A 27,978-nucleotide genomic window follows, 5' to 3' on the forward strand; every position below is an offset into this window, starting at 1 on the left:
ATGATTTGGTGCATGTATCTTATTTCTCTCTATATAGAGAGTATCTTAAAGATCAACACTTATATCACAGATTGCTCTATCAAAATTTTTGTTTCACCTGTAAAGTTCCTCTAAATTCTAACATATTTATGGTGTCATTGGTATTATTGACCAGTGCTATATTTTTCTTTTTTTGTTATTTATTTTTTATTTTTTTTAGATTTTTTTCTTATTTTTTTGTCATATATGATATATATTACATTACTGCAGTTTCTCTTCCTTCCACTCCTCCCAGCCCTGTCCTCCCCCCACTACCTCAGCCCTATCCCAGTTCCACTTCTCAGTTTTCCTTAAAAAACAGGCCTCTCAGAGATATCAAGTGAACATTGTGTATTTTTTATTCTACTGGGTTACCTTGAACCATGTTATAATTAGAATTCTGTCATTTCACATACTATTACAATCTTGAGAAAGTCATTTAACCATTATATGCCCAATTCCTTGTCTATAAAATGGGAATAATGTTAGTACTATGTTTAAATCATAAAATTACACAAATAAACTGCATTTAATGATTTGGTACAGTGTGTTGTCTTATCTGCTTCTAATTTGATGGGCTTTTATGCTGAAGTTTTCTTTTCAGTTTCTCCTGATAGTACTAAAACTACAGTTTACAGGGCCTTGCATTTAAATATACCAGAACATACCTACCAGAATTGACCTCTTTCTTTTTACTCTTACTTCAATACAATACAAGGTCCAAATCAGGAGCACAAGGAGAGAGCACAAGCAAGGAACTCAGGACCGTGAGGGGTGCACCCCACACACTGAGACAATGGGGATGTTCTATCGGGAACTCACCAAGGCCAGCTGGCTTGGGTCTGAAAAAGCCTGGGTTAAAACCGGTCTCCTTGAACATAGCGGACAATGAGGACTACTGAGACCTCAAGAACAAGGGCAATAGGTTTTTGATCCTACTGCACCTATTGGTTTTGTGGGAGCCAAGGCAGTTTGGATGCTCACCTTACTAGACCTGGATGGAGGTGGGTGGTCCTCGGACTTCCCACAGGGCAGGGAACCCTGATTGCTCTTTGGGCTGACTAGGGAGGGGGACTTGATTGGGNTGGGGGAGGGGGAGGGAAATGGGAGGCGGCGGTGGGGAAGAGACAGAAATCTTTAATAAATAAATAATTAATTAAAAAAAACATTCTATTATTAGCATATTGCTGAAAAGGAAGAGAGGAATATTAGGGAGATAGGCCTTTGGGTCATTCCACATGCTTGAAGATATCAGAAATAAGCTGCTTTAAAAGAAATCTAAGACCTTACAAATCAAGATGTCAAAATGTGGATTTCATATCTACATCAAAATTTTCTATTGTCAATTACCTGGTACTGGTTTATAAACTTTAGAGATGCAGTCTGTGTAGCTGAGAAGTCAAAGATGAGGACACCATTAATTTCAGTGTCTCTGAAGACTCATTCTCTTGAGATGACACCTTGCTACATGTTCATATGATGGATGGGGCTAGTGATACCTTCATGTTTCTTTTCTAAGGATCTTAATCCTGTTCATGAGGATAGAGATAGACTAGAACATCATATAATTTTATGAAAATACCAATATTCAAACCATACCATAGCACAAGTTAAGCAGTAGTACCTATGAATCAGTAGTGCAAATGAACACATTGCAAAATACATGTTCCAGGGTGACAACAAAATATTCTGCAAAGGAAGCTACAACCAAAAGTTTATATATACTTTGATACCATTTATATAAGAAACATAAACACTTAAAAATCATTTACAATAAAAAGGAACCAGGCCAGTGGTTATGAGTACCTGAAAGTATTTTCCTCATACCTACTCCAAGAGGTGCCCTTGCTACTACAAAAAACAGTGCTGGCATCACTCCCAGAGTGTCTAGAGAGTGCCCTGTCACTTTTATTTTGGGGGGAGGGACTTATGGTCTAATGTATCTTTCCTCCATAATTGTTTTTCTTTAATATCTACCACTACTTCCCAAAATTTAAAGTATTATATATTTTACTTATTTAAATAAATGTATAGAAATAATTTTGGGCCATAAGGAATTTAGGAGAACAAAATTTACTTGTATAGTAGAGAAATATTTGGATTTAAACCTGTAGTAGTATTTCAGATTGTGGTAAAATAGCTTTTTAGGTGTTTTGAGATATTTAAATTTGTGAAATTGAAGAAATAGGACAAGATTAAATATTAACATTTGTATTTTGTTGGGATGTAAGTGTTAGTTGAAGTATTACTGTGACTAAAGTAACTTTCTTTTTGGAAATATAGTTGATATCATTAAGTGATTCATGGGCATCTAGATTGTTTGATACAGTATGCAAAGATTTCTTATTAACTAATATGTTTCAACTTGATTTAGTTAGATGGTTATGTCATTATTTTTAATATTTTATCATACACTTGAAACTTAGGAACCTTTGTCATGTAAAATTATCTCTCACTTAAACGAGAATTTTTAACTTGTTATTGGTGTTTCTGTATCTTTATGTTCTAATAATACTTACATTGAGTAACCTTATACTTCTTTGGACTTGTTTTTGAATTTTCTGAATTAACCAGAGCTTAGCAAATAACAGCCTAGTGCCTAATTCTGTATAGTTAGGAGCCAGGAATCATTTTTAAATGATTAAAGAATATTTAAAAAATTGTGACACTTGACAATTATACAAAATTCAAGTTTTAATGTCCTTGCATTATAAAATGCAAACTTTTTGAATTTTTATTTATCTGTCTGTATGTGGGTGTTGGGGAGGATACATACTGAAGCACATATGTGGATGTCGGAGGACAACTTGCAGGGATAAGTTCTCTTCTTTAACTATATGGGTCCCAGGGAGTGTGGACTTGAGTTTTCAGGATTGGTGGCAAGTTTCTTAACCCACTGAACATTTTCACTGGCCCCATTAAACTATAACTACATACAAATCACTTCTGTGCCTGCTTTGTGGCTATAACAGAAGAATTATTCATTAACTGAGACCTTTGAAATGTAAATATTTACTCTTGGATGTGCTATAGAAAAAGCCTACTGACCACTGGCATATGGTGTATACCAACTGCTAAGCTGTAAGGCAACTAGTAAAAAACAAGTACCAGAAGATCAGAAGTGGATCTGGCATGATGGTATACTTCTGTAATTCTAGTACTTGGAAAGTTGAGGCAAGAGGATCATGAGTTCTATATCAGCCTTGGCTTTATAGTAAGACCCTGTCTCAAATGAACAAACAAACATACAAATAGCAACAATAAAAGTAACAGAAATGCTTATCTTACACAAGTATTATTTTAATAGTTCTGTTCTTCCCTCCATAATTGTTTTTCTTTAATATCTACCACTATTTCTCATAATTTAAAGTATTATATATTTTACTTATTTAAATAATCTGGCATAGAAATAATTTTGTTTTCCCCTCTAGGTTGTAACTTTCATAAGGGTATGAAAGATTTTTGTCTGTATTGTGTACTGTTTCACTCCGAGGAACTTAGGCCTGTTGAAAGACACAGGATATATATCTGAGTAGACTGTTGAATTGAAAAGGCAACTGTGCTGATTTTGCTGCACATTACTCTACCCTAATCTGAGGGAAAATGGAAAACAAGAGAAAGTACTCTTTGTTTAATTGTATAACTTAGCTAGTATTGTGCTACAGATTCTACAGGGCATCTCAAAATTCAGCAGTATTTGATAAGATTTTGGTTCTTCTTTCTAGTGAGTAATTGCATACATTTATATATATGAATTATTTACTATGTATTAAATATGAAGTATCTATAGTGTTATGGTATTTTAATGTTATTGTTTATGATTTTTTAAAAGTTTCACTAAAGACATAATATTCACTTATGCATATATCTGAATCTCAATCTTTTATATCAGTTATTGCTTTTATGCACTATAAACAATAAAGCTGGTGAAATGAATAGGAAGCAGCTAAAGGTTAGTTAGTGGAATTTACAAGAATTTATTAAGCTCTCTGGGAGTAGATTGTTTGATGGATGCAAAGAAATTGCTTAATGGTTTTCTCTGCAGTTAGAATAGATATCCCAATGCTGTACTAACTCAACTCATAAAGTGTTGTATAATTTGATCACTTATTTTTATCTTTAACCTTCTCTCATTTACCATGCTAAATCTGTAATAGACTTTGAGATTTTTCTTTACATTCCTTTATTTACACCTTAAAATATAAAGAACAGAAAAAAGCAAATAAATGTAATGAACACACACACACACATTTCCATAAAGTCTACGCCTTACTCCTCAGTGAACATATCTGTTTTATTTACCACTAACTCTCTAATGTTCAGGAAAATTGCTGACTTATGATATTAAGTAAACATTTGGTTTTCGTTTTTGAGACAGGATCTCATGCAAACCAGGTTGGTCTTGAATTTTCTGTGTAGACAAGGATGACCCTGAACATCTGATTCTTTTGCCTGCACAGGCTAGTGCTGAAATTATAGGTATACACCACCATGACAAATTTTACATGGGACATGGAATCACACCCAGGGCCATGTCATGTTGGCAGGCACTCTACCAGGTAAGCAACAGCTCTAGCCTTAAAGTAAATAGCTTTTTAATGATTAAATATTTGACTGAAAGAATACCAGATTTGATGTCAGAAATTCTATGTCAAGATCTTGAAATGTATTCTAAATCTTGATCTATATGTTACTTCACGCTAGTGTTACATAAGTCAGCTTTTCTTCTCTGTTATGAAAACAGAAGACAATCACCAAAGGGAGATGGATTTGTTTCGGTTTTAGTAGTATCAGTCCATGGCCACTTGGTTCTCTTGTTTCTCTCCCTTTTGGAAAGCCAGTTCATCACAGCAGAAGGATGTGATGAAAGAATACTGCACTCTTATGGCTGCTAGGATGCAGAAAATAATAAAGGGAATAGGAACAAAATAATGTTCTTTTGGAACATGCCTCCAGGGACCTATTTCTTTCCATTTGGTTCCATGTCCTAAAGTTTTTGTAACCTTTTCGTAGTGCCATTAGCTGCCGATGAAGCCTTTAACACATGGCCTTTGTGGTTCGTTTTCAGATCCAGACCATCATAAGTGTCTTTGTGAAGACTAACAATTATAATATTAGCATCCTAATACAAATGTGTTGAGATATTAACCAAATCCTGAAATGTTCTTACCTACCAGCTATGTGAACGTGAGGAATTTGATTGCTTCAAAATTTATCAATAGGTATTACTGTTTCTACCTCTTAGGATTCTCTTGGCCCTAATAAGATGACCCAAGAGTAGTTGCCTTGTCACAGTGAACATACATGCAACAAATACCAGTTGAATATGTATTATTTGAAGTATGTGGTACCAAAAAGAATATGGAAATTAAGCTTCCAGAGGACTAATAGAATGAACATTTCCAGGTGTTGTGGTACATGTCACACCACTATGGGTGCAGGAGGATCTGTGTGGGTTCCAGGCTATGCGCCATCTGTTGAATTATGAGCGGCGGGGCTGCGTCCCCAACACCCCGGCCTGCTTGGCTAGCTTATGCCCGAAATAACAACACACAAACTGTATTCATTTAAAACACTGCTTGGCCCATGAACTCTAGCCCTGACAGGCTAATTCTCGCACCTGGACTAGCCCATTTCTAATGATGTGTGTAAGCACCCCAAGGTGCACTTACCGGGAAGATTCTAGCCTCCGTCCATCTTGGGTCGGAGCTTCATCGCATGTGCCTCAGAGAGCAGAGCTATAGGGAGAGTGGAGCATGGTGTCTCTGCTCCAGAGCACCGAGCTGTCGAGTCTCTCCGGGAGCAGAGCAGAGTCTGCCTCACTTCCTCTTCTGCCCAGCATCCTATTCTGTTTATTCCACCCACCTATGTTCTAAGCTATGAGGCCAAGCAGTTGGTTTATTATAATTAACCAATTACCTTCCTCCATCAGTGTCAAGACAAAGCAAAGAAGACAGGACAAGACATAGCTCTTATAGAAGAGCCTTCTGACAGCTTAAGGAGTCTAAAGCTTTAGGAGATACAATAAAAAGGAAAGGGTCCCAGGGTCTACCTCATCTCTACAGTGCATTATAGTGCCTTTTAGCCTTTAAACCTGAAAAATTAGAAAGGCCTTGAAATGTGGTAAAGAAACTAAACATTAGGACTGGCAAAGCTATAAGCATGGTGGCCAGAGGTTATTGTATATATTGTGTATCAACATGCAGGGAAGGGCTGAGAAGTAAGCAGCTTCTCTAACTTGATATCCTTGTGGTTGAAAAGTAAAGGCACTGTGGATCTCCGCAAATTAAAATGTAGCCTGCAGTATTTTGAAGCTAAAAGCTAATTGTAATTGAATCTCACGGGATTTTTAGAGGAATAACTACAAAGACTAGGAGGCTGGGGAAAAGAAGGCAAGTATTTGTAGAAACGACAGAGGACGTGCTTAAAGAATTGCCATCCCAAGGTTTAATAGTATAGCTGAAGCAGAATCTTAAAAATTAAAGTTTAGTTTTCAAAGTTCTGCTAATAAAATAAATATTACACTACTCTTCTGTCTTAAGTTGTAATTATTAATTTTGAATGCTTTGAACCGGACCAACTGAGAAGAAAATTAGAAAAATCATGGAACCAAGCCATTTGGGTGGGAGGTACCAAAAACTTTGTTAACCCTTCATGATTTTACTTAGTGATTCCAACAACTACTATAGCTGTTTTCATTTAAATTTTCCTTAAGACCCATAAAGTTAGAGATGCTATGGATAATACCAGTATGTTGAAAGGCTTAAAAGGTTAAATGAGTTGCCTATGATCAGATAGTAATTGGCAGGCTAGGCCTAAATTCCAAAGTCTGTACTGTGTTTTTAATTTTTGTTAGAACTTTTATCAAATTCACTTATTTTTCTCTTTTGTAACTTAGAACAGTTGGTTGAGGATCAATGCACAGACATTTCATTTCATATACAATTCTTAACACATATACCAAAAATCTGAAGAGCCATGCATTGTATTTCAATTTATTTTAGTTTTAGATATAAAAATGTATTAATGTTATTTATATATTAATATATATATATTACATTCATATACTAATTATATGAATGTAATATATGATATTCATTTTACTTTATATATTTGGGTATTTTGCCTGCATGTATATATTTGTACCACATGCATTCATGGTTCCTATAAAAGTTAAAAAGAGGCCTTCAGATCCCTTGGGACTGAAGTCCCCATGTAAATGTTGAGAATTCAATCCAGGTACTCTGCAAGAACAAGTGCTTTTAACTACTAAGCCAACTCTCCACCTTTTGTGTTTATTTTAAATAGTTTTTACATTAATGTTCCGGTTTCAAATTTGTCCACAAATTTTTCTTAAAGAAGATCTCACATAACTGGCATGCATATAATCTTTTATATCCGTTGATTCATAGTTTTATATCAGGGACAACATATCATCAAATTTTCTTGCTTCTATAACATTATCAAAATTGTTAGGAAAACGGACCACCATAACCAGAATAGAGGACATAAAGTTCTGACAGAGCAAGAACTTGTAAGTGTTTTTGTTTGTTTGCTTTTAAGTGGTTCTATTAAAAACATGAGACTAGAAGTAATGCAAAATAATCTAGACACAAATACGTGATTAGGCTCTGAATTGTTGTTTAGCATGTTTTGTATTGAAGAATATAAAACTAGTCCACTCTGGACTCACAGACAATGATAGTCTCCCTTGATTCAGTTTCCTGCTATCGTCTGGTTATACCAAAAAAATAAACAACCAATGAATGACTTTACCTCTTAAAAATATTTACATTTAAAAATTTGGATAAATTGGGATTTCTGCTTTTAAAAAAAATATTTCTAGAGCTCTTAAGAAATTCACATCTACAAAATAGTTTATAAGAACATTTCTCTGGCTTTCAGAAAAGGGAAGACAGGGTATACTGAGAGACATGACATATGATCACTTGGACTTGGCTTCTTTCTCTTCTGCTTGAGAGTCAGGGCTCTAGTTTTTAGTGTCTCCCTTTTATGTAGGTAAATATTTTTTTTTTCTTGGTTAGTCAACTCAGCCTGTTTACATTTTGCTTTCCTTTCCTCTTTTGTTTCCACTTTTTTGTCTGATTATTTATTTTGAGAAACATACTCTTCTATAAGAACATGTTGACAAAAAAAAAAGAACATGTTGACTATCCTACTACAATTAATCCCTTGATTAATGTACAATGAATAGCTAAAATTATCAATTTTGAGCATATCCTTTCATTTAGATGTTTGCAGAATTTTTACCGATGCTACCTTGGCAGGAGTGACTTTGTCTTGACAGCCTTGCAGGGGGACCCTTAGGCTCTTCCTTGGCCCTTCCAAGCTGACCTTTCTCTTGGTCATCATGTGGTTGGGAAGGCCACCTGTGCAGCTGGAGAACTATATGAAACTAGATTAGAGTCATATCCATGACCCTTAGTTTCTCTACCACACTGGCCAGATACCCCAGCCTTTGGCAAAAGTGGCCCTGAAGTTATTTAAAATGTCATGCTTTCCTTTAGTCATTACTTTATGCATGTACCTATCAAGAAATATATCATAACATTATGCTCTATATAGTTTAAAAACTATAATAAAAATTCAGAGATTGAAAAGTAAGCAGAAAATATAAAATAGTTATATATGATATATATAACTATCTTCTTCTTACTTTTCATATACATGGAACAACATAATTATATATGTGTTATATATATATATGTACATATAAAGCTAAAATTAGAGAAAATATGAGATAAGCTATGTAGACTACACTGGCCTCAAACTCAGAAAGATCTACCTGCCTCTGCCTCCTGAGTGCTGGGATTAAATGTGTACACTGCCAATAATGGTTGATATATTAGTTTTCAGGAAGCTAGGATCTAGTTATAGAGCAGTGGTTCTCAACCTTCCTAATGCTGTGACCCTTTACTATAGTATTTCGTGTTGAGGTGACCCCCAGACATATAATTATTTTCATTGTTACTTCATAACTGTAATTATGCAACTTTTATGAATTGTAATATAAGTTTGCCAAAGGGGTTGCAACCCACAGGTTACAGCCATTGTTATAGAGCTTAGTTAGTGCTATGCTAGGTGGTAAATAAATGGAAAAGTTGGAAGTGCTACCTAGTTTAAGATAGGGACCTGACTGAGAAACAAAATTGAGGAGAACTCATTTTTAGAGAAGTATAAACCTTCTCTAAAGGTTTCCCACAACACAGACACACAAACATACACTACATACACTTATGTGTGTGTGTATGCGTGCACACACACACACACACACACCCCTCAGAATAAAGGAGACTAAAGAAGCAAGGATCCAAGTTAAGGAGACACACTGAATGTTGGTAGCAGAAGCAGCAGTAAGAGACAACATGAAATAGAAAACTTAGTTTGGGGTGATGTGTGTATAGTAGGCCATTAACCCTGTATCTTTAAGGAAATCATTTTGCTTAAAACAAGATTCTGATCTTCAGATCGGTGACTATCCTAATTGTTATCAGAGATACTCTATCCAGTAACTGATGGAATCAGGTTCAGAGATCCACAACCAATCACTGGGCTGGGCTCAGAAAGTCTTGCTGAAAAAAAGGATGAGGGATTATATGAACCTGGGGGTCATGACATGGGAACACAAAGATAGATGACCAAAGCTCAGGGGAATTCATGGTCTCTAAATCAAGAGTTAGGAAGCCTCCATGGGACCAACCTAGGCACCCTGCCTGTGTGTGACAGTTGTATAGCTTGGTCTCTTTGTAAGACTCCTTGCAATAGAATCAGGACCTGTCTCTGGCACTTAGCTGACTTCCCCATGCTGGATTACCTTTCCCAGCCTTGATGCAAGAAAAGGGGATCGGCCCTGCCTCCATTTTGTATGCCATGACATTGTTCAAGCCAGTGGGAGGCTTGCTTCTTTTTGAATGACAACAGAGAAGGAGTCAGTCAGGAGGGGAATCTTGAGAAGAGGAGGGAAGGGAAACTGTGGTTGATATGTAAAATAAAAGAAAAAATATTATTTAAAAAAGATTCTGAGCCAGGAAGTAGTGGCTCACGCCTTTAATCCCAGCACTTGGGGATGTAGGGACAGGCGGATCTCTGTGAGTTCGAGGACAACCTGGTCTACAAGAGCTAGTTCCAGGATAGGCTTCAAAGCTACAGAGAAGTCCTGTCTCGAAAAACCAAAATAAATAAACAAACAAATAAATAAATAAATAAATAAATAAAGATTCTGATCTTTAGAGTTTTGCCCCTAAATGTCTAGGTGAGGTAGTTATTGACTATGATAGAATTAACCTTTGTTTTCTTGGTTTCATCTTCTCCGGGAAGAAGGCAGTCCCAGATTCAGATGACATTTTTGACCTCTGGAGAGGCAGCTGCTGTTTGAAAATCCTAGCCTATGCCTCACAGTCCTTTCCTTTGTGGTTCTCACTAACAACAGAAATAGGCTTAATTCTTTCTAAAGAGATTGATTAAATATTAAAGAAGAACAAGCAAGAAATTAAAAAAAAATGAAATCAAGAAGTCCTGCCAGATTTCTTTAGCATCTTTGATATCACTGTCTCTGCAGTCAAATTATCTTCACCCCTTTAATTCTCCTTTCCTCATAGATGCCACTGATTTCCTCTTAAAATCAAAATTGAGTCATACCACCACCATTCCACTTAACTCTTGCAAGTCATTATTTGTACATAAATGGATTACCCTTTGCTGTATTGCCTTTTTCCTAATGCCTTCTCAGAATAAGTTTACTTGAAAGGTGACTGCGACTTCAAATTCTTGGTTTCTGATAACAGCATATATTGATGACTTCAAGGAGAAATCCCAGTGAGACTAGGGTAGTTCTGTACCCCAATTTAGCTTGGAGAGTTAACCTATTTATTAACAAGGGTTTTTCATAAAAATATAACTTAAATTTTTATTGGCATATACTAATTATATACTAGTGGCTTATTATGGTAATTTCATATATGTATATAATGCATTTTGATCATATTTATCCTCCATTACTCAATTTTGTTTCCCTCCCATTTTTCCAACCCCCTTGTCCTTCCCAACTATTCATTACTTATTCAACTGCGCCCATGTTCCCAAATATGGTTTATAAATGTTCTTTTACATTTAAGGGGGGATATGATATAGATATGAATAATTTGCATTAGTATAGATTTTGCTTTATTGATAGAGATTTAAGGTCAATTTTGTAATTGTGTAGTTCACTTAAAAATGTAATGTATATAGGTTGTTAATGGATAATCAATAATAGTCAAGCTTGTAGTTATGTTAGTTAAGATTTTCTAGATGTACATAGATATATTTTAGATAGGCATTCCTCATATTTTTTCAAAGATTATAGAATATGGCATTTTAAATGTTTTAATAACTTAGAACTTTTCATGACAATGAGACACTCTGCTCCTGGCAGCACCAATCTACTTCAAGAGGAAGATGGGCATCGAAGAGGATCCTTATGGAGTTTGATAGAAATTTGAGATTTGGGCAAGAAACTGCTCTTGCCTGGACTATTGCATAAACTGGACACAGAGAACCCGCAGAGAGAGGACTGCTGAACTTGCCTAAAGGTGAGATGACCTTTTGGGGTTCCTGATTAATGAAGGAGTCTGCAAGACATTCTTCTGGACAAGCAGATAGTGACTGACTTTGAAATTTTCTGCTTTGTGGAAATGTCTGCTGGAAACTATGGGCCTGTAGGCCGAAGATGGATGCCCCAACGGGACAGAGGAACTTTGGGTGACTGTCCAAGCAGAGAGATGTCTCTGTCATTTCTAGAGTTTTGATTTCTTGTTTGCTTAGGTAATATTATATCTTTCTGGAGTCTTTGAAGGAGTTGAAGAATAGTTAGTTATAGTTATAGTTTTCCTTAGTTATGATATAGATTATTGTAATTTTTACTTGATAACTGTTTTGTTATATGTAATTTTGCTCCATTAAAGTTAAAGCCTTCTTTTTTTGTTTAAACAGAAAAAGGGGAAGTGATGTGGGAGTGTCACATATCAATCTGTTGATTTCATTGGTTAAGCAATAAAGAAACTCCTTGGCCCTGATAGGTTAAAGCATAGGTGGGAGGAGTAAACATAATAGGATGCTGGGAGGAAGAGGAAGTGAGTTCAGACTCAACAGCTCTGCTCTCTGGAGCAGAGACGCCATGTTCTGCTCTCGGAAGCAGACACACACGATGAAGCTCCGACCCAGGATGGACGTAGGTTAGAATCTTCCCGGTAAGCGCACCTTGGGGTGCTTACACACATTATTAGAAATGGGCTAGTCCAGGGGCGAGAATTAGCCTAGAAGAGGCTAGATAGAAATGGGCCAAGCAGTGTTTTAAATGAATACAGTTTATGTGTTGTTATTTCGGGCATAAGCTAGCCAGGCGGCCGGGGTGCTGGGGATGCAGCCCCGCCGCTCCTTATTTCAACAAAGTGGTTTATCTTATGCCATACAACTAGTTATCAAGTTTCAGTTTGGTCTTCTTGATTTCCCCTACTGAACTTCTAGTAAGTTTCTTAATGGATTTATAGATCATATCTTTTCACTACACACACCCACAGACACCGACACACAGCTGAACTCAACTGCTTAGCCACACATCAAGAGCTTGACAAGTGACTGGTAAATAGTAGCTTCATGCTTTATACCTGTAAGAAATTGAAGCATTAATTATATACATTGGCTTCTGCATATCTTGTGTTTATGCTTTTTCCATCTATAAAACAGAATTTTTGTTTTTGTATAACTTCCATTGCCATTGCAGTTTATGGATTTTCTTTTGGTTCTCTTATGCTTCTGTTTTCAGGAATCCATGGTCCTTGATTCATGATGTTTATTGGAAATAATTGTGGGCTGCTTTGCCTCAAGGATAATTTGATTAGGGGCACTGCCGTTTGACACCATTCAGAAAAATGTTACAGGATAAAGGGAATTGTACTTGTCATAGAATGGCAATGAAGGGAAGGAAGAGACAGGCAAGCTAATAATGTGCTAGCCTGGTTATTAACATCAAGTCTTTGGCATTTTTGCCTGTCACCTTTTGTTGATAAGGCTGTCCTCCAAAAAGATAAGCGTGTGGCCAATTTAATGAGTTTTATTTGGCAAGGGCAAAAACTAATACCAGAAAAAGAAGGTCATAGTTAAGTTGGTATAGACAGCCCATGCTTTCCAAAATTCTGTCCTCTGAGGTTAGGTATCTGTGATCCATAAAACAGTTTTGTCAGGGAGCGAGATTAGAGTGCATTGAAATGAAATGCTCACACTGACTACATCAGCTATAACGGAGCTTATCTGATATAGTGACTCAGCCTTTGTGAATCTGACTGTGTATGTGCTCTGTTTTGTACAGAGAATCATCATCCAGAACCTGCCAGAAGCCACAAGAAAAAAATGGGGAGGGGTAAGTTTCTCTTCCCTTTTGAAATGATTTTCATTCGTAATAGTAATCTAGCATTCCAGGGAAATTGAGACTAGAAATATGTTGGTAGGTACTTAAGTTGTATTTTTTCTTGGTGATAGAAAATTTGGTCTGATTGAACACTATGAATAAAAAGACCAACATACTATGTGTTACTCACTGGTTCTTTTATTTTTTTTTTCTGATATTTGTTTTTTTTTTTTTGTTGCTAGTGGTGGTGGTGTGTGTATGTGTTTGTGCACGTGCACATGTATATACATCTCCCAGGAGAGAGAGAAATAGTTTGTTTTATATTATATAAATGTTCCAAATTCGAACTTATTTATAACTCTTTCCAATGTTACCCACAAGCCTTGATGCTATGAGTTTTGCTAATAGTAACAGAAATTGACTCACTCAGTAATTAAAAGCTCTTAATTTACTTGCTGCTCATTCAAGGACCTGGTTTTGTTCCATGTACCAACACTCACAACTGACTATAACTCTGGTTTCAGGTGTTCCAATACCCTGTTGCTTCTGTGGGCATTTATGTGCACATTGAACACAAACTAATTCAGGCACATGTATATACACATACATAAAAATAAATTACTAAATTTTTTTTTTCTTGAGACAGGGTTTCTCTGTAGCTTTGGAACCTGTCATGGAACTAGCTCTTATAGACCAGGCTGACCTTGATCTCAGAGAGATCTGCCTGCCTCTGCTTCTCCAGTACTGGGATTAAAGACGTGAGCAAGCCCAGCTATATTTTTAATTTTTTTCTAAAAAAAATTAGCACAAATAAAAAAATCTCCTTTTATGTAGCAGTGCTTTTTGTTTCTTTTAAAATGAAAATGTCAACACTAAAAACCATTACATGAATTCTTTGTGCTTGTTTTTGCTTTTACGTGAAGTTATTATAGACAGACAATAGAGAAATTTAGGGTCATTTAATTTCTAATATGGACTATGCATATAAATGATTTACAATAATTCTAGTACATTTATATCATAAAAGCAACATGCTAAGCTGGGTGGTGGTGGCACATGCCTTTAATCCCAGCACATGGGAGGCAGAGGCAGGCAGGCAGACAGATCTTCGAGTTTGAGGCCAGCCTGGTCTACAAAGTCAATTCCAGGACAGCCAGGGAAACTCTGTCTTGAATCCCCCTCCAAAACAAAAGCAACATGTTATAAAGGGTGTTAAGGAAAGATGCTGTATAGAGTACTATACTAAGATACATATGAAGACAGAGATTAAAGACCTAAAATCAAGTTCCATAGCCATTATTTTAGTTAAATCTCAAAGTTTCCCTATATGGGATTTTTTTTTCATCTCTGAGGTAGAATTAATGCATCCTGTATTTCCAGCCTCAAGAAGATGTGGTTAGCATACTGTGATAATATGTGCAAGTGTATAAAACTGTAAAGTCTAATAACATAGGAAAGTGGTATCAACTTATTGCAATGTTTATTGAATAAATATATCTTTATTGGTCCTTTTAACAGTCAAACTGAAATTATTGGATCAGATGATTTTGAAAGCAACAGATATCAGAGTGTGGTTGTGCAATTTACCTAGAGTTCTGCCTTAAGTTGCTTGCCCCATCATAATTTGTGTCTATATGCAGCCGCCACATCACAGATCACTCATAGGAATTCTTTCTGCACCTTGTTGCTTCTGTGTGCTCCAGAGATTCCTTTAGAAGCTGTTTTGTTTTAGACATACTGGTTCTTTCTAAACATTTAGATACCAATCTCCAACCATTTACATTTTTTAAATAAGTAAACATTGTAAATAAATACATTAAGACATATTCCTAGGTTTAACCCATGTTTGTAGTATCCTAAATTCTGCTGTCAGTGGAAGCTTCCAGAGTATTTCATATTGCTTAGTCCTCACCCAAACTACCAAGCTTTAAGCAGGTTTAGAGAATGCCCTAGCTGTTGTCTTCCATTGTCACCATATGAAAAAGAGCTACACTGTCAAGGAACCTATTCTTTCTTGTTTCTTCTTTTACTTTCAAACTGATCATCAGTCACTAACTGTTAGGGGCCTCCTTTAAAAGATGCTGGAACAAATAGTGATTCAGTGTCCAGGCACTTAATAGAACAGGACTTAGTAATGCAGTCTGCAAAGATGGGCATATTTCCAACCTGGAGACTGAAAAAAGGAAGTGCATCACATAATGTTGTTTTAACAAATGCAGGAAGCTTGTGATAGCTGTTTTTTGACTTCTGGTGGCGACCACTTTGAAAACATTTATATAAATGTGAACAAGACACCATTCTTTAAACTTTGCTGTGGTTTACTTGATTGTTTTATATTTGCTTGATTAATTGCTGATTCTTTTAGTGGAAAGAAGAGAATGTTACGATGTGTGCTTATGTTTTTCTTTTTTGGGTGTTGTATATTGAAATTTTTACTGCATTTGATAAACATTTTCACAAACAAAACTCAGAATGTCATACAAAAGGACACAATTGCAAAGATGGCATCATACTTGTGTGAGAAATTTACATTGAAATTAATTTATTTTGCTATTCTTTAATAAGGACAAATAAATATTTTATAAATATATGAAACTTTTATTAATGAACATGAAAGTTCACAAACTTTAAATCTTTAAAAGGAGGAATAGGCACTATGTGTAGTTCAGTTGCTAGAGTGCTTACTTAGCATGTACAAATCCTTGGATTTATTTGTTCCCTGGCATTACATGAGCAGTTGCTACATGTCCATATTCCTGGTACTTGGGAAAAGAAGGCTATGTACCAGGTATTCAGAATTAACCTTGAACATATAGCAAGTATGAAGCCAGTCTGTACTTCATGAGACAGCAACACAATAAAATGGGAGAGCAGGTAAAGAAAAGGCATGCATATTTCATTTTTTATTTGACTATAATCAGTATTTACAGTGTTTATTTGTGTAGTACTGAAATTGCTTTTACTCTTTATGATGTCTTTAATCGAGACTTACTATTTAATATTCAAGAATTTTATAGTTATTTTTATATTAATAAGTATTTACAGTACTTTGTAACTCACAGACGTTTCCTCTGACATTCCTCTTTATCTATCTTGGTGCTGTAAGAAAAACTCATGTTATAAAATAAGGATAACCATTTCCATTAATATATTTATCTGTAAACTGAAACTGATTTAGAAAATATATATAATGAATAGCCTATAAACAGTTTATATATTAAAGAGCCAAGATGCAGAACTAGGTCTTATGTTATCATAAGTTTTCATTTTTCTGATAAACTCAGAATATCCTTTATTATTAATATTAGTAATATGTGAAGTTGATTCCATATAAACCCTCTATTGCTGAGAAAATTATTGATTAATTATTTTTTCAGATCTATAGTGGTGTTTTAATATCATGGAGAAATAGACAGATAGTCAAAGTGAAATAGCTCAGTGTCCTAATATTTTTGGTGACAGAGAAATCACTCACACAGGTGTTTCAGATAGCAAAGTATCACAAATATAAAGATACTATAATCAACAATGGCCTGAGCTTGCAGTAATTCACAGACCAGCAGCACAGCTTATCAAAGATCATAGCAGATGTCGACATTTCACTTTGTAAACTTTGCTCTAAACATTCCACAAGGGAAGGGCCATAAAAGAAAAGACTCAGTCAGCACTATTTACCTATCCTATGTGAAAGTGATCCTTTTGACTAAAGACCTTTTACTCTTGTGTCTTTTCTTGAAACAGACTATAATGTGTCATATAACCTAAAATTTTATGACATGAAATGATGAGATGCTAGTTCAAAAAAATGTATGATTATATGTAAACTTCTGGTAGAAAATTAGCATTTTTACAAAGAAGAGAATGGGAAGACTTTACCTTTTCAAGTGAAACTTAAAGTTTTATTTTTATGATTCTTCCCCTAAGCAATTAGTACATTTCTAACAAAATTTTAGAAAACACAATCCTCTTAATAATGTCTTTATCCATAAAACAAATTGATTTTACTGTGATTTTTATGACAATCTGCGTTCTATTTTTTAGATACATTTATTGATATGATTTTTTTTTCTGTGCTAGAACTCATTGCATGTATAAGTGCTTTTGCAGTAATTTGTTCTATCTATTTGTTACTCATGGCTAATTTCAGTGTTTTCATCTTAAGAACAGAGGTGCTCTCCTACTACGGCAGCACAATAGAGCCGACCCTGTTAGCACAGGTGTGGGGGAGCCATCCTCATTACCAATCTGCTTTATGGCAGCATGGGTGGGGTAGAGTTGACCACACCTCCCTACCCTGTTGTCATGAGGGCAGTTCATGACCCATTCCAGCTGCTGCACTCAGAGCAGCCAGCCCTGCACCTTGCCAGAGCAGCACAATAGAGCCAGTCCTGCTGGCGCAGGTGTGGTTGAGTCAGCCCCAAAATTGTGAGCATGGCAGAGCTGTCCCCATTACCCACCTGTCTTGTAGAAGCATGGCCGGGAGAGAGATAACCCCCATACCCATCAATGACTGAGACTGGTAGGAGAGGTGACCCTGTGGTTCTAAATGTGGGAGAGCTGTTCCTAACCACCACCTGCTACAGCACTCTGGAGAGCAGGCCTTTACTCCTCATCAGGGCAGCACAATAGAGCCAACCCTGTCAGTGGAGGTGTGGGTGAACCAGCCCCAAAGTAGTGAATAAGAGAGAGCTATCTCCATTACTCATCTATCTTGAGGTGGCATGAGTGGGAGAGGAGTTGCCACACCCATCAACACCTGTGGCAGATGGCAGAGCTGGCCCTCTGGTCATAGGAACAGGAGAGCTGTCCCAGACCCCCACCACTTATACTAAGGAGAGCAGGCCCTTCACCTTGCCTTGGCAACACAATGGCACCAATTCTGTTGGCACAAGTGTGGGTGAACCGGTCCCGAAGAAGTGAGCAAGGGAGAGCTGCCTCCATCACCCATTTGCCCTGTGGCAACATGGGCAGCAGAGAGTAGCCCTCCTTGCCACACCTATCAAAGCCTGAGGCAGGCTTGAGAACTGGCCCTTAGGTCACAACGCTCAGTAAAGCTGTCCCTGTCCCCTACCAGCTGCAACACATGGGAAAGCAGGCCCTGCACCTCACCTGCATGACACAATAGAGGCAACCTTGGTGGCTGAGGTGTGGGTGAGCCAGCCTGGAAGTTTTAAGTGTAGGGAAAGTTGTCTTCACTACTCATTTGTTATATGGTGATGTGTGAGGGATGAGAGATGACCCTTTATTGCCTGCAAAAAACAAGCGAGCTGACCCTCTCCCTTACCAATTGCAGCACTCAGGGACTGGCCCCTGCCTCTCACCTAGGCTGCACAACAGAGTGCCTAGTGGTTGGAGGTTGGAGGTGAGGGTGACCCAGCTCCAATGTGAGGAGCAGAGAACTGCCCTCATTACTCACCTGACTTGTATCATGGCCCAAAGAGGGAAGTCCTCCCCCCACTCCATGCCTATCAATCCCTGAGATAGGTAGAGGAGCTGGCCCTAAGGCCGTAAGAGCAAGAGGGCTGTCCCTTTCCCACACCAGCTGCCCGAATACCTTGCCTGAGCAACATAATAGATCTGGTGTGGAAGAGCCAACCCTGAGGGCTTGAAAGCACTAGAACTGGGCCCACCCCTCACTTATTGCTACAAGATTTGAAATAACCAAGGCAATATTGGAGAGCTCACCATGGGAGTAAGAACACAGGAAAACTGGCTGGCAGACGACCCTACCCTGCCTAAGCCCAGATCCAGGGTTTTGAATTGGCCAACCCCAACATCCACCCAATATATCATTTGCTAGATCACATGAAAGGACCTGACTCACATGCCCAAAGCTACAGGATCTCCACAACACAGGGCAACAACAGGATATCCAGGAAGAGTCCTAATGAGGGCCCAGCATCAATAGTGAAGTAGAAACTAGAGCCTCAAACCAGACAAACACTGCATGACTTTGCAGTGAACACTTGCAAGTAATGATATATGGACAAAAGGGTTTATGGCATGACTCACTGTGTCACACTGCAGCTTTCATGATGAAATTTTAAGTTTTTTTTCCTTTTTAATTTTTTTCTCCTTTTTTGTAAATTTTGCTTTATTTGGGGGTGTGTGTAGGAGTGGAGGGTAGATGCCAAAGGGACTGGAAAATAGGATCAAGTTACATCGTATAAAAAACAAACAGAATAAATAAAACGAAAAAAGGACAGAGATATTGAGGAGGCTCCTCATGTTGTTTCAATAATAGTAAGACACAGATGCCCTTGCCCATCCTTTACAAAAAAAGGAAGTATGGCCAAGTAGCATTAAACACATTGAATTTTTGCTTTTCTTTATAAAAACTAACTTACATGGAAAGCAAGCAGGTATTATTTGGGAAGACAATGAGAAAAAAATGTGAAGGTAGTTTAACTTTTTCTCTTCCTTTTCCAGTATTGAGATTTTGAAACTCATTTAAATGCTGAGGCAAGAAGCAGAGTTCTAAGCTTAGAAGAATGTTTTAGATCTATAAAATCTGATTGTGAAAAGTCACTTTCTATCTTCATGTTCCACATATAATGGTAAGATGCCCTTGCTGTTCTGCTATGATTGAATATAGAGTAGTTCTGTCAATTCGTCGGGCCAAGCATGTTGGCACAAACCTATAAACCAGGCACTCAGAAGATGAAGAGAGAACTATTCAGATGTCAAGGTCATCTGAAGAGCTGAAGGCCAGATTGCCAAAGCAAACAACAAAAACAAACAGAAATCCTCCCATGATGATAATGTGTTTAAAAACTCATGAAAAAGATTTTAAAAAGAAAACTTTATAAAAATCTCTAAGAAAGGATTTTAATTAAAAGAAGAAATGATTTGGAAAATGAGCCTCAGAATTCAGCACAAGTTCAGAGCTCATAGGCTCTTTGTGACCTCTGTTGTCATTTAAGACTTATTATTCCCAACTTTAGAAGGAAGAGTTAGATAAAAATGAAAGACACAAAACAGTTAATGAATTCTGTTCCCCTTTTGATTGTGAGCTTTTAATGGCTGAGTCATGTCTCCTGCCAGTATTCTAATCTCTTGAGGGATATAGTGTACAATTCTTAAGCTCAGAAAAAAATACGTAAAGCAACAACAAAAGCAACCACTGGTTGTCCTGCATAGACTAAGACTCTGTCCTCATACTAAGTCTTGATAAGCTGGGAACATGGATGAGTTCTTTGGGGGAAAGGACAAACATATGCAATAAGCCAAGAATTATGCAGCATGAAAGTATGAGGAAAGATGAATACAATCCATCTCAATTCTTTGCAATTCTAACCTTCAACTTTGGCATAAAGCTCCATATTTTCAAACAAGGAAATTGACAAGTTGTAAAATCTCATAGCATATGGTCTAATTTTATTTGGAAGCTCCCTGCTCTGTGTAGTTCAAGTAGTGGCATTTATTTAATGGCAATTAATTATTTCATTTTCTTTCCTCTATTAGATCTTAGAACATCTTATTATGGTGACATTTGTGCTGCTACAATTTAAATGATGTCACTAGTTTATTGTAAGCACTTATCGTCTTAATTTTATAACAGTAATACAAATCTGCTTGGGACTGACAGCTACCATTATTTATTCCTGGCAAATGTTTTCCATTAGAAAAAATGGGCTATTTCATGGAATGCTACTTCTTCAAACCCACTAAAGAGAGCTTTTGTCATTGATATAGTCTTTTTTGCCTTTTATATAGATTTGAGAATATAACACTTGGTGTATAAGTTGGGTTTTTAGTTTTTTTATTATTTAAATTTGTTTTTAGACAATTTTGCACTTGTACAAAATGCATAGTGATCATTCTAACTTTCCACCTCCTTGCCACCTCTGTTAACTCCCATTCTCTCTCATGCTTTTATCTATTCATTTTGCTTTGTGACTCTTTTAGGGTTTCTACTGCTATGACAAGACACCATGACCATGACAACTCTTATAAAGGGAAACATTTAATTGTGGTGACATGCTTACAGTTCATATTTTTAGTTCATTGTCATCAAAGTGGGAAGCAAGTCAGCATGCAGGCAGACATGGTCCTGGAACTGAGAGTCCTTGACATCTTTATCTAAATGCAACAGAATGGGAACTGAGACAGTAGGTGTGACTTGAGCATACAGGAGACCTCAAAGCCCACTTTCACAGTGAAACACTTCCTCCAACAAGGCATACCTACTCCAACAAAACCAAACATCCTAACAGTGCCACTCCCTTTGAGGGGGGATCATTTTCTTTCAAACTATAGTAACCCACTGAGATTAGCCAAGGCATCTGTCTGAAGAGGGGTTTGGAGGTAATGGCTGGAGCTTGGAGGATTCAGCAAGAGGTATACACCTAAAGATGGTACTTTCATTTCTTAGAACTTGTCAAACCAATAGTTCAGAGGTAAAGTGAAGGGCCTCATGGTTCTTCCTCCCTTTACCTCCACGGACTCTTCATAGCACTGATCTTTTGAGGACCTAGGTCAAGTACTTATAGTTGTTATAAGTTACTGATTGCAGTGGTTGTGTCAAGTTCAGAGAATATTTCACAGCCCTGTATCATATATTCTGGTTTTTACATACTTTCTATTTCCCCCTGGCATAGTATTGTCTTAGCCTTAGAAGGTGTTGTATAATACTGAGCCCACAGCCATTGTTTTCTCCACATTTTGGGCAAGACATGAGGCTCTGCATTCACCACCTTTCATTATCAGAGAAGGCTGCTCTGATTAAGGCTAGGAGTAGCTTTTGTCTGTGGGTATAAGCGTTTCTATTTGTCAAGATATGTGTTTTTAAAGGTTTCTTAATCTCAAAATTAATTAACCTTTTAAAATTGAATCAAAAGTGACATAAGTTTGGCCATTTTAAAGTATGTAGGTTGACCAACAATTTCCAAACCACTTTCATCAGTCACAAAGAAGACCCCATACCCAGTAATCTGTAACTTTATATTGCTTCTACATTGAAACCCCTGGAAGTTTCTATTCTGCTTTCTATCTCTACAGATTCAATTTGTCTAGACACTGTATATATGTGGAATCGTGTGGTATGTTACTTGAGTTTCCTAATGATTTATACAATAGAGCAGTCATTCTCAACTTATATCATGACTCCCTTAGGCTCAAAATCCCTTTTACAGGGGTCACATGTCAGATATCCTACATATCAGATATTTATATTACGATTAATAACAGTAACAAAATTACAGTTATGAAGTAGCAGTAAAAATAATTTTAGACTAGGGCTTCACCACAGCATGAACTGTATTAAAATGGCACAGCATTAGGAAGGTAGAGAACCACTGCTATAGGATATTGTTTTGTAGATTCATTTGATATCTGCCTACTTTTTTTGGTGAGGTATTTGTTTAGGTCTTTGGTACATTTCTTAATCCATCTGATTGCTATTTTATTTTTGAGTTTTAACAGTTGTTTATGCATTTAATGAAATTATTTTTTTTCTTTTGGAATTTTTGATTCAAGGTCTGAGTATGTAGCCAGAGTTAACCTTGAACTTGTAGTCCTCCTGCTTTTGCTTTGCATAACAGACTTTTATCACATATAATTTGTAAAAAATTTACCCTGCCTGTGGTTTGTCTTCCATCCTCATGATATGATTATGTTTCTTATGAGTCAAAGAGAAAGCATCAGATGGTTCTAGAGACTGAGGCAAGTTCTAACCCTATAATCAAATATCTGTGATTTTGGTTTAGTCACTTAGCCTGTACTTTTCCATTTTCTTAGTCAGTTAAATAAAAGGATTGAAATGGATCAGTGGTTTCTATTACACTCAGCGAAGCATTTAGTTTTCTAAAGGAGCCCCTGAGGGAAGGGAGTAAAAGAAGAGCTTTAGACAGAATAACTCCAATTTGGATTTTTTTCTGTCTTTTTTTCTTTCTATAGCTTTGATTTGAAGAGGATTTTTTTGGCTAGTTAACTTTAGCATGCCACCAGTTGATTAAATAAATCTCAAAAAGTGTTCTTCACATTCTAAATCCTGTGATTCATAAGCATTAATTTACATTCATTGAAGTTGTTTCAGTATGCAAAGAGGGAAAAAAGCATCCACAATTCCATTATCAATTTGGTTTTAATGATTATTAGGTTGTTTATTAATAAATATTTGTAGTATCCTTTTGCTAATAATGGCTTATAAGACATAGGCCTCCTCACTATATACTAACCAGATCACAACTAAGGTCTTAAACCATATTTTGCTACACATAGACTTTTAAAGTAAAAAGGCATATATCTAGACTTGAGAGGTGGCTTAGGAATTAAGATCACCAGTTCATCTTCCAAAGGACCTGGGTTTGATTCTCAGATTCTGTATAGTTACTCATAAGCAGTAATTCTAGTACCAGGGGATCTGGCATCCTCTTCTGGCATCTTTGGCCACCACGCATATATGTAGTAAGAATGCCTGTACACATATAATAAAAATTAATCTTTTGACATATACTTTTTTATGTTCTACTCTGTACACCCCTAAAATCTCATTTTTTTACCCTTTTAGATAGCATCTCAATGTGTTAGATAAAAAATTCTTCTAAGACATATGATAGAATTCTAGCAATGGTATTCCCACAAACCCTCTAGCTAGTTGAAAGTGATAACCTAGATTCAAGACAGCAGCTACACACAGGTCCTTGTAAGCTTAATACGGACCAGCCTTCTTAAGAATACTGTGCTAAAATAACCAGGCTAGCTAAGGACAAAACAATAAAATTTTATTTATTATAAGGGAAAAACTCATGAAACAGGAAAAGAGAAATCCAAGCATAGCAATGTCTCAAGGGAAAAGGCTCAGAGAGAGCACACATGGAGGTGCACACCTTTTTACCTGGGACTCAGTGAAGCCACACCTTAACTAAGACCCACCTCTTAAGGATTATTGATTAATTAGGCTTTCCCTATCATCTCCCCATTTTGTCTAAACAAGAGCAATCCAAACCCATACAAAATTATATACAATAGGAACAAGATATCAAGTATAAAATTACAAACAAAATGAATAATGTTAAACAGACAGGAAGTACAATCAAGCACAGATTCTCTGTATATTTTCCATCTTTGTGCAGCTTTGTTTTAACCTCTATTTATTTTATTTTTACTTTTACTTTTTAAGACAGGTTTTCTGTATATCTTTGTCCTGGAATAACTCTGTAGACCAGGCTGTCCTTAAACTCTCAGAGATCCTCCTACTCTGCCTCCCAGGAATTGGGATTAAAGGTGTGTCTTGCCACACCTTGAAGTCACAGAGGTCAATCTATCTCTGCCCCTTGAAGTCTCAGAGGTCAATCTACCTCTGCCTCCCAAGTGTTGGGATTAAAGGTGTGTACCACCACACCCAACTACTGTCTTTCTTTCTTTACTTTAAGAACTTTAGCTTTTTTTTCAAGCCTGCACATATTTTTAAACACACTGTAAACCATTTAGAGGGTTTTTTTTTTTTTGCCATGGTTCATTGTCTTCCCATAACCTTTTAATGTTATCGGTAGTGAAAGGCACTATAATCTCTGCTAAGTGTATACCTGATAATTGACAAAGTCTCAATTTACCTTTTATAATTAATTCAGAGACTTTTTCCATATAAGTGTTTAGTTTTTTACTTGGTTTATGTGGTAAACCATCCATTCTAAGATAATATTTTCCCTCTGCATTAATATACCTATAGGAGAAATTCTGGAAGGCAATATGACTAGAATACAATTAAGATTTGGATTCACCCTATCCACATGTGCCTCCTGTAGTTTCTCCTCAACAATTGTCAATTCCTTTTCTGCTTCAGCTGTTAATTCTCTGGGACTATTCAAGTCTCTATCACCATCTAAGGTTTTGTTTAAATGAATTATTCAGTTGGGTTTTATCCCAACAGCCAGGTGTAGACTGGGAATGTTTCCTAATAATGTTTGAAAGTTATTAAGAGTCTGCAACTGGTCTCTCCTAATTTGTGCTTTTTTGTGTCCTAATTTTCTGTACACCTATTCTGTATCCTAGGTAATTAACAAAATCTTCCCTTTGAATCTTTTCAGGAGCAATATGTAATCCCCATTTAGGCAAAACTTTCTTTACTTCTTTAAACATCCTTTCTAAATTATCTACATTTGAATCAGATAACAAAATGTCATCCATGATAGATTATAGACTTAGCAAATTGCTTACATATTATTTCCAATGGTTGACTGACAAACTATTGTCACAGGGTGGGGCTATTGAGCATTTTTTTGTGGGAGGATGGTCCATTACTTTCTCCTAGTAGGCTCAGAATTATTATAAGTAGGCACAGTGAAGGCAAATTTTTCTCTATCCATTTATGATAAAGGTATAGTGAAGAAACAATCCTTTAAATCAATAACTATGAGAGGCCATCCATTTGGTAACAAGAGAAGGCAGAGCAATTCCAGATTGTAGCAGGCCATGGGTTGAATAGCCTTGTTGATAGCTCTTAAGATCTTTCACCATTTTCCATTTTCCAGATTTCTTTTTAACAACAAATACAGGAGAATTCCAAGGGCTGGTAGATTCTTCAATATGTCAAGCATCTAGTTGATCTTGTACCAGCTGTTCTAAAGCTTGCTGCTTTTCTTTAGCTAGAGGCCACTGTTTAACACATATTGATTTTTCAGTTAACTATTTTTAAGGCAGGACCATTAGTACCTCTGAACTTTTATCAATTGCTTTATGTTCTTGTACAACCTGAATCACTGGTGACCATCATCTATGATATCTTCTAATATTTTCCCTAGAAACATAAGTTTTAAGGGCTACAGGAATGTTAATCTGGGTAGTTCATTGCTGCAATAGGTCACAATTTACTTCAGTCTTAGCTACATGCAGCCTTAGTCTTGCTTTCTGTCCTTCTGGCCCTAGGCATTCAACACATATCATGTTTTGTTTTACCTGAGATAGGGTTCCAATTTCTAGGACCTGAACATCTACCTCTTGAAGAGGCCAATTCAGATGCCAAGATTCTGGAGTAATGATACATTCATCCACACCATGTCTAATAAGCCTTCAATAAAAATGCCATTTATACACACTTTTAGCTTTGGCCTTTGGTCATTTATAGAAGTCTGACATAATATATGTTTCCTATGTCCTGCTGGAGTTTTTCACTCATCCTCCACATTTATTCCATCATTCAGACCAGTATTGCTTTTTACATCAGGCAATGGATTTCTTTAATTTTCCTGGTGAGACACGTTCTCCACAGTAAATGGGAATGACTGGCCTGCAAGAGGCCCCCCATGGCATTTCCCAATGGTATTGGGTGTCTTGACTGTCTTTTGTTGACCTACATTCATTGGTCCAATGTCGTCCTTTGCCACACCTCCAACATATACCTGAAGGTTGAGTCCTCCTATTCTTGCTATTCCCAGAGGAGACATTATTTGAATAATGTCTATAATCCTTGTCTATAATCCCTTCTCAGATGTCCCATTCTACCACAATTAAAATATTAGAAATTTCTTCTCCAACCCAAACTTCAGGACCATAATCAAGCATCTTGACATTCATTGTATGCAAGACCCATACATCCATGGGTGCTGAGCTGATCTTTCAAGGCCCCCAAATTCTTTTGCATTCTAATTTGACATTCTCATAAACCAAGGATTTAATTATTATATGTCTAGTTTCTGGGTCAGTTACCCCTATATGTACAGTCTTCGTGAATCTTTGTAAAAAGTCACTAAAAGGTTCTCTCTGACCCTGTTTAACCCTAAGATAAGATATAACTGTATTTCCTGGTTCCTGACTTCTGCCCCGAGCATTTAAAGCTGCTGTGCTACATAGCGCCAATGTGTGTTCATCATAATGAGCTTGACCCTGAGGATCAGAGTAAAATCCCTCACCTAAAATTTGTTCTAGGGAAATCTCAAGTCCTTTCACTTTTTTTTCCATGTTGCTCTAAAATTTTTACTTCTTCCTTAAACTACCACCTCCAAAGCAACTGTCGTCCACTTTCCGTGACTGCTGAAATTAACTGATTCCAGTCTTGTGGCATTGCTGAATTGTGTCACATTCAGAGAGTCCGGTTTGATAACGTGCTCATTCAGTCCCAGTCCAGCTGGCCTTGGTGAGCTCCCATTAAATCAGTACCACTGTCTCCGTGAGTGGATGCAACCCTTGCGGTCCTGACTTCCTTGCTCATGTTCTCCCTCCTTCTGCTCTTAATCTGGGCTTTGGGAGCTCAGTCCAGTGCTCCGATGTGGGTCTCTGTCTCTATCTCCATCTGTTGCCGGACGAAGGTTCTATACCATCTTACACCTGTCAGAATGGCTAAAATCATAAACACCAATGATACCCTATGCTGGAGAGGATGTGAAGTAAGGGGAACACTCATCCTTTGCTGGTGGGAATGCAAACTTGTACAACCACTTTGGAGATCAGTGTTGTGGTTTCTCAGAAAGTTGAGAATCAACCTACCTCAGGATCCAGGAATACCACTGTTGGGAATATACCCAAGAGATGCCCAATCATACTACAAAACCATTTGTTCAACTATGTTTATAGCAGCATTATTTGTAATATCTAGAACCTGGAAACAACTTAGATGC

At 36.9% G+C, this 27,978-nt stretch overlaps 1 protein-coding gene across 1 annotated transcript in view; it reads left to right on the forward strand.

Moving 5' to 3' along the window:
• Nucleotides 1–27,978, forward strand: part of Prrg1 (proline rich and Gla domain 1) — a 104,180-nt gene that overhangs the window by 36,258 nt on the left and 39,944 nt on the right. Inside the window, exon 2 of the mRNA XM_050129776.1 lies at nucleotides 13,385–13,435. Within this exon, the coding sequence (XP_049985733.1) occupies nucleotides 13,426–13,435 (10 nt within the window). The 5' untranslated portion in view covers nucleotides 13,385–13,425. The remainder of the gene's footprint in view (nucleotides 1–13,384; nucleotides 13,436–27,978) is intronic.

Source organism: Alexandromys fortis, unplaced genomic scaffold (genome assembly GCF_014885135.2).
Source record: "Alexandromys fortis isolate MF-2015 unplaced genomic scaffold, M_Fortis_MF-2015_v1.1 scaffold_313, whole genome shotgun sequence".
Lineage (NCBI taxonomy): Eukaryota > Metazoa > Chordata > Mammalia > Rodentia > Cricetidae > Alexandromys > Alexandromys fortis.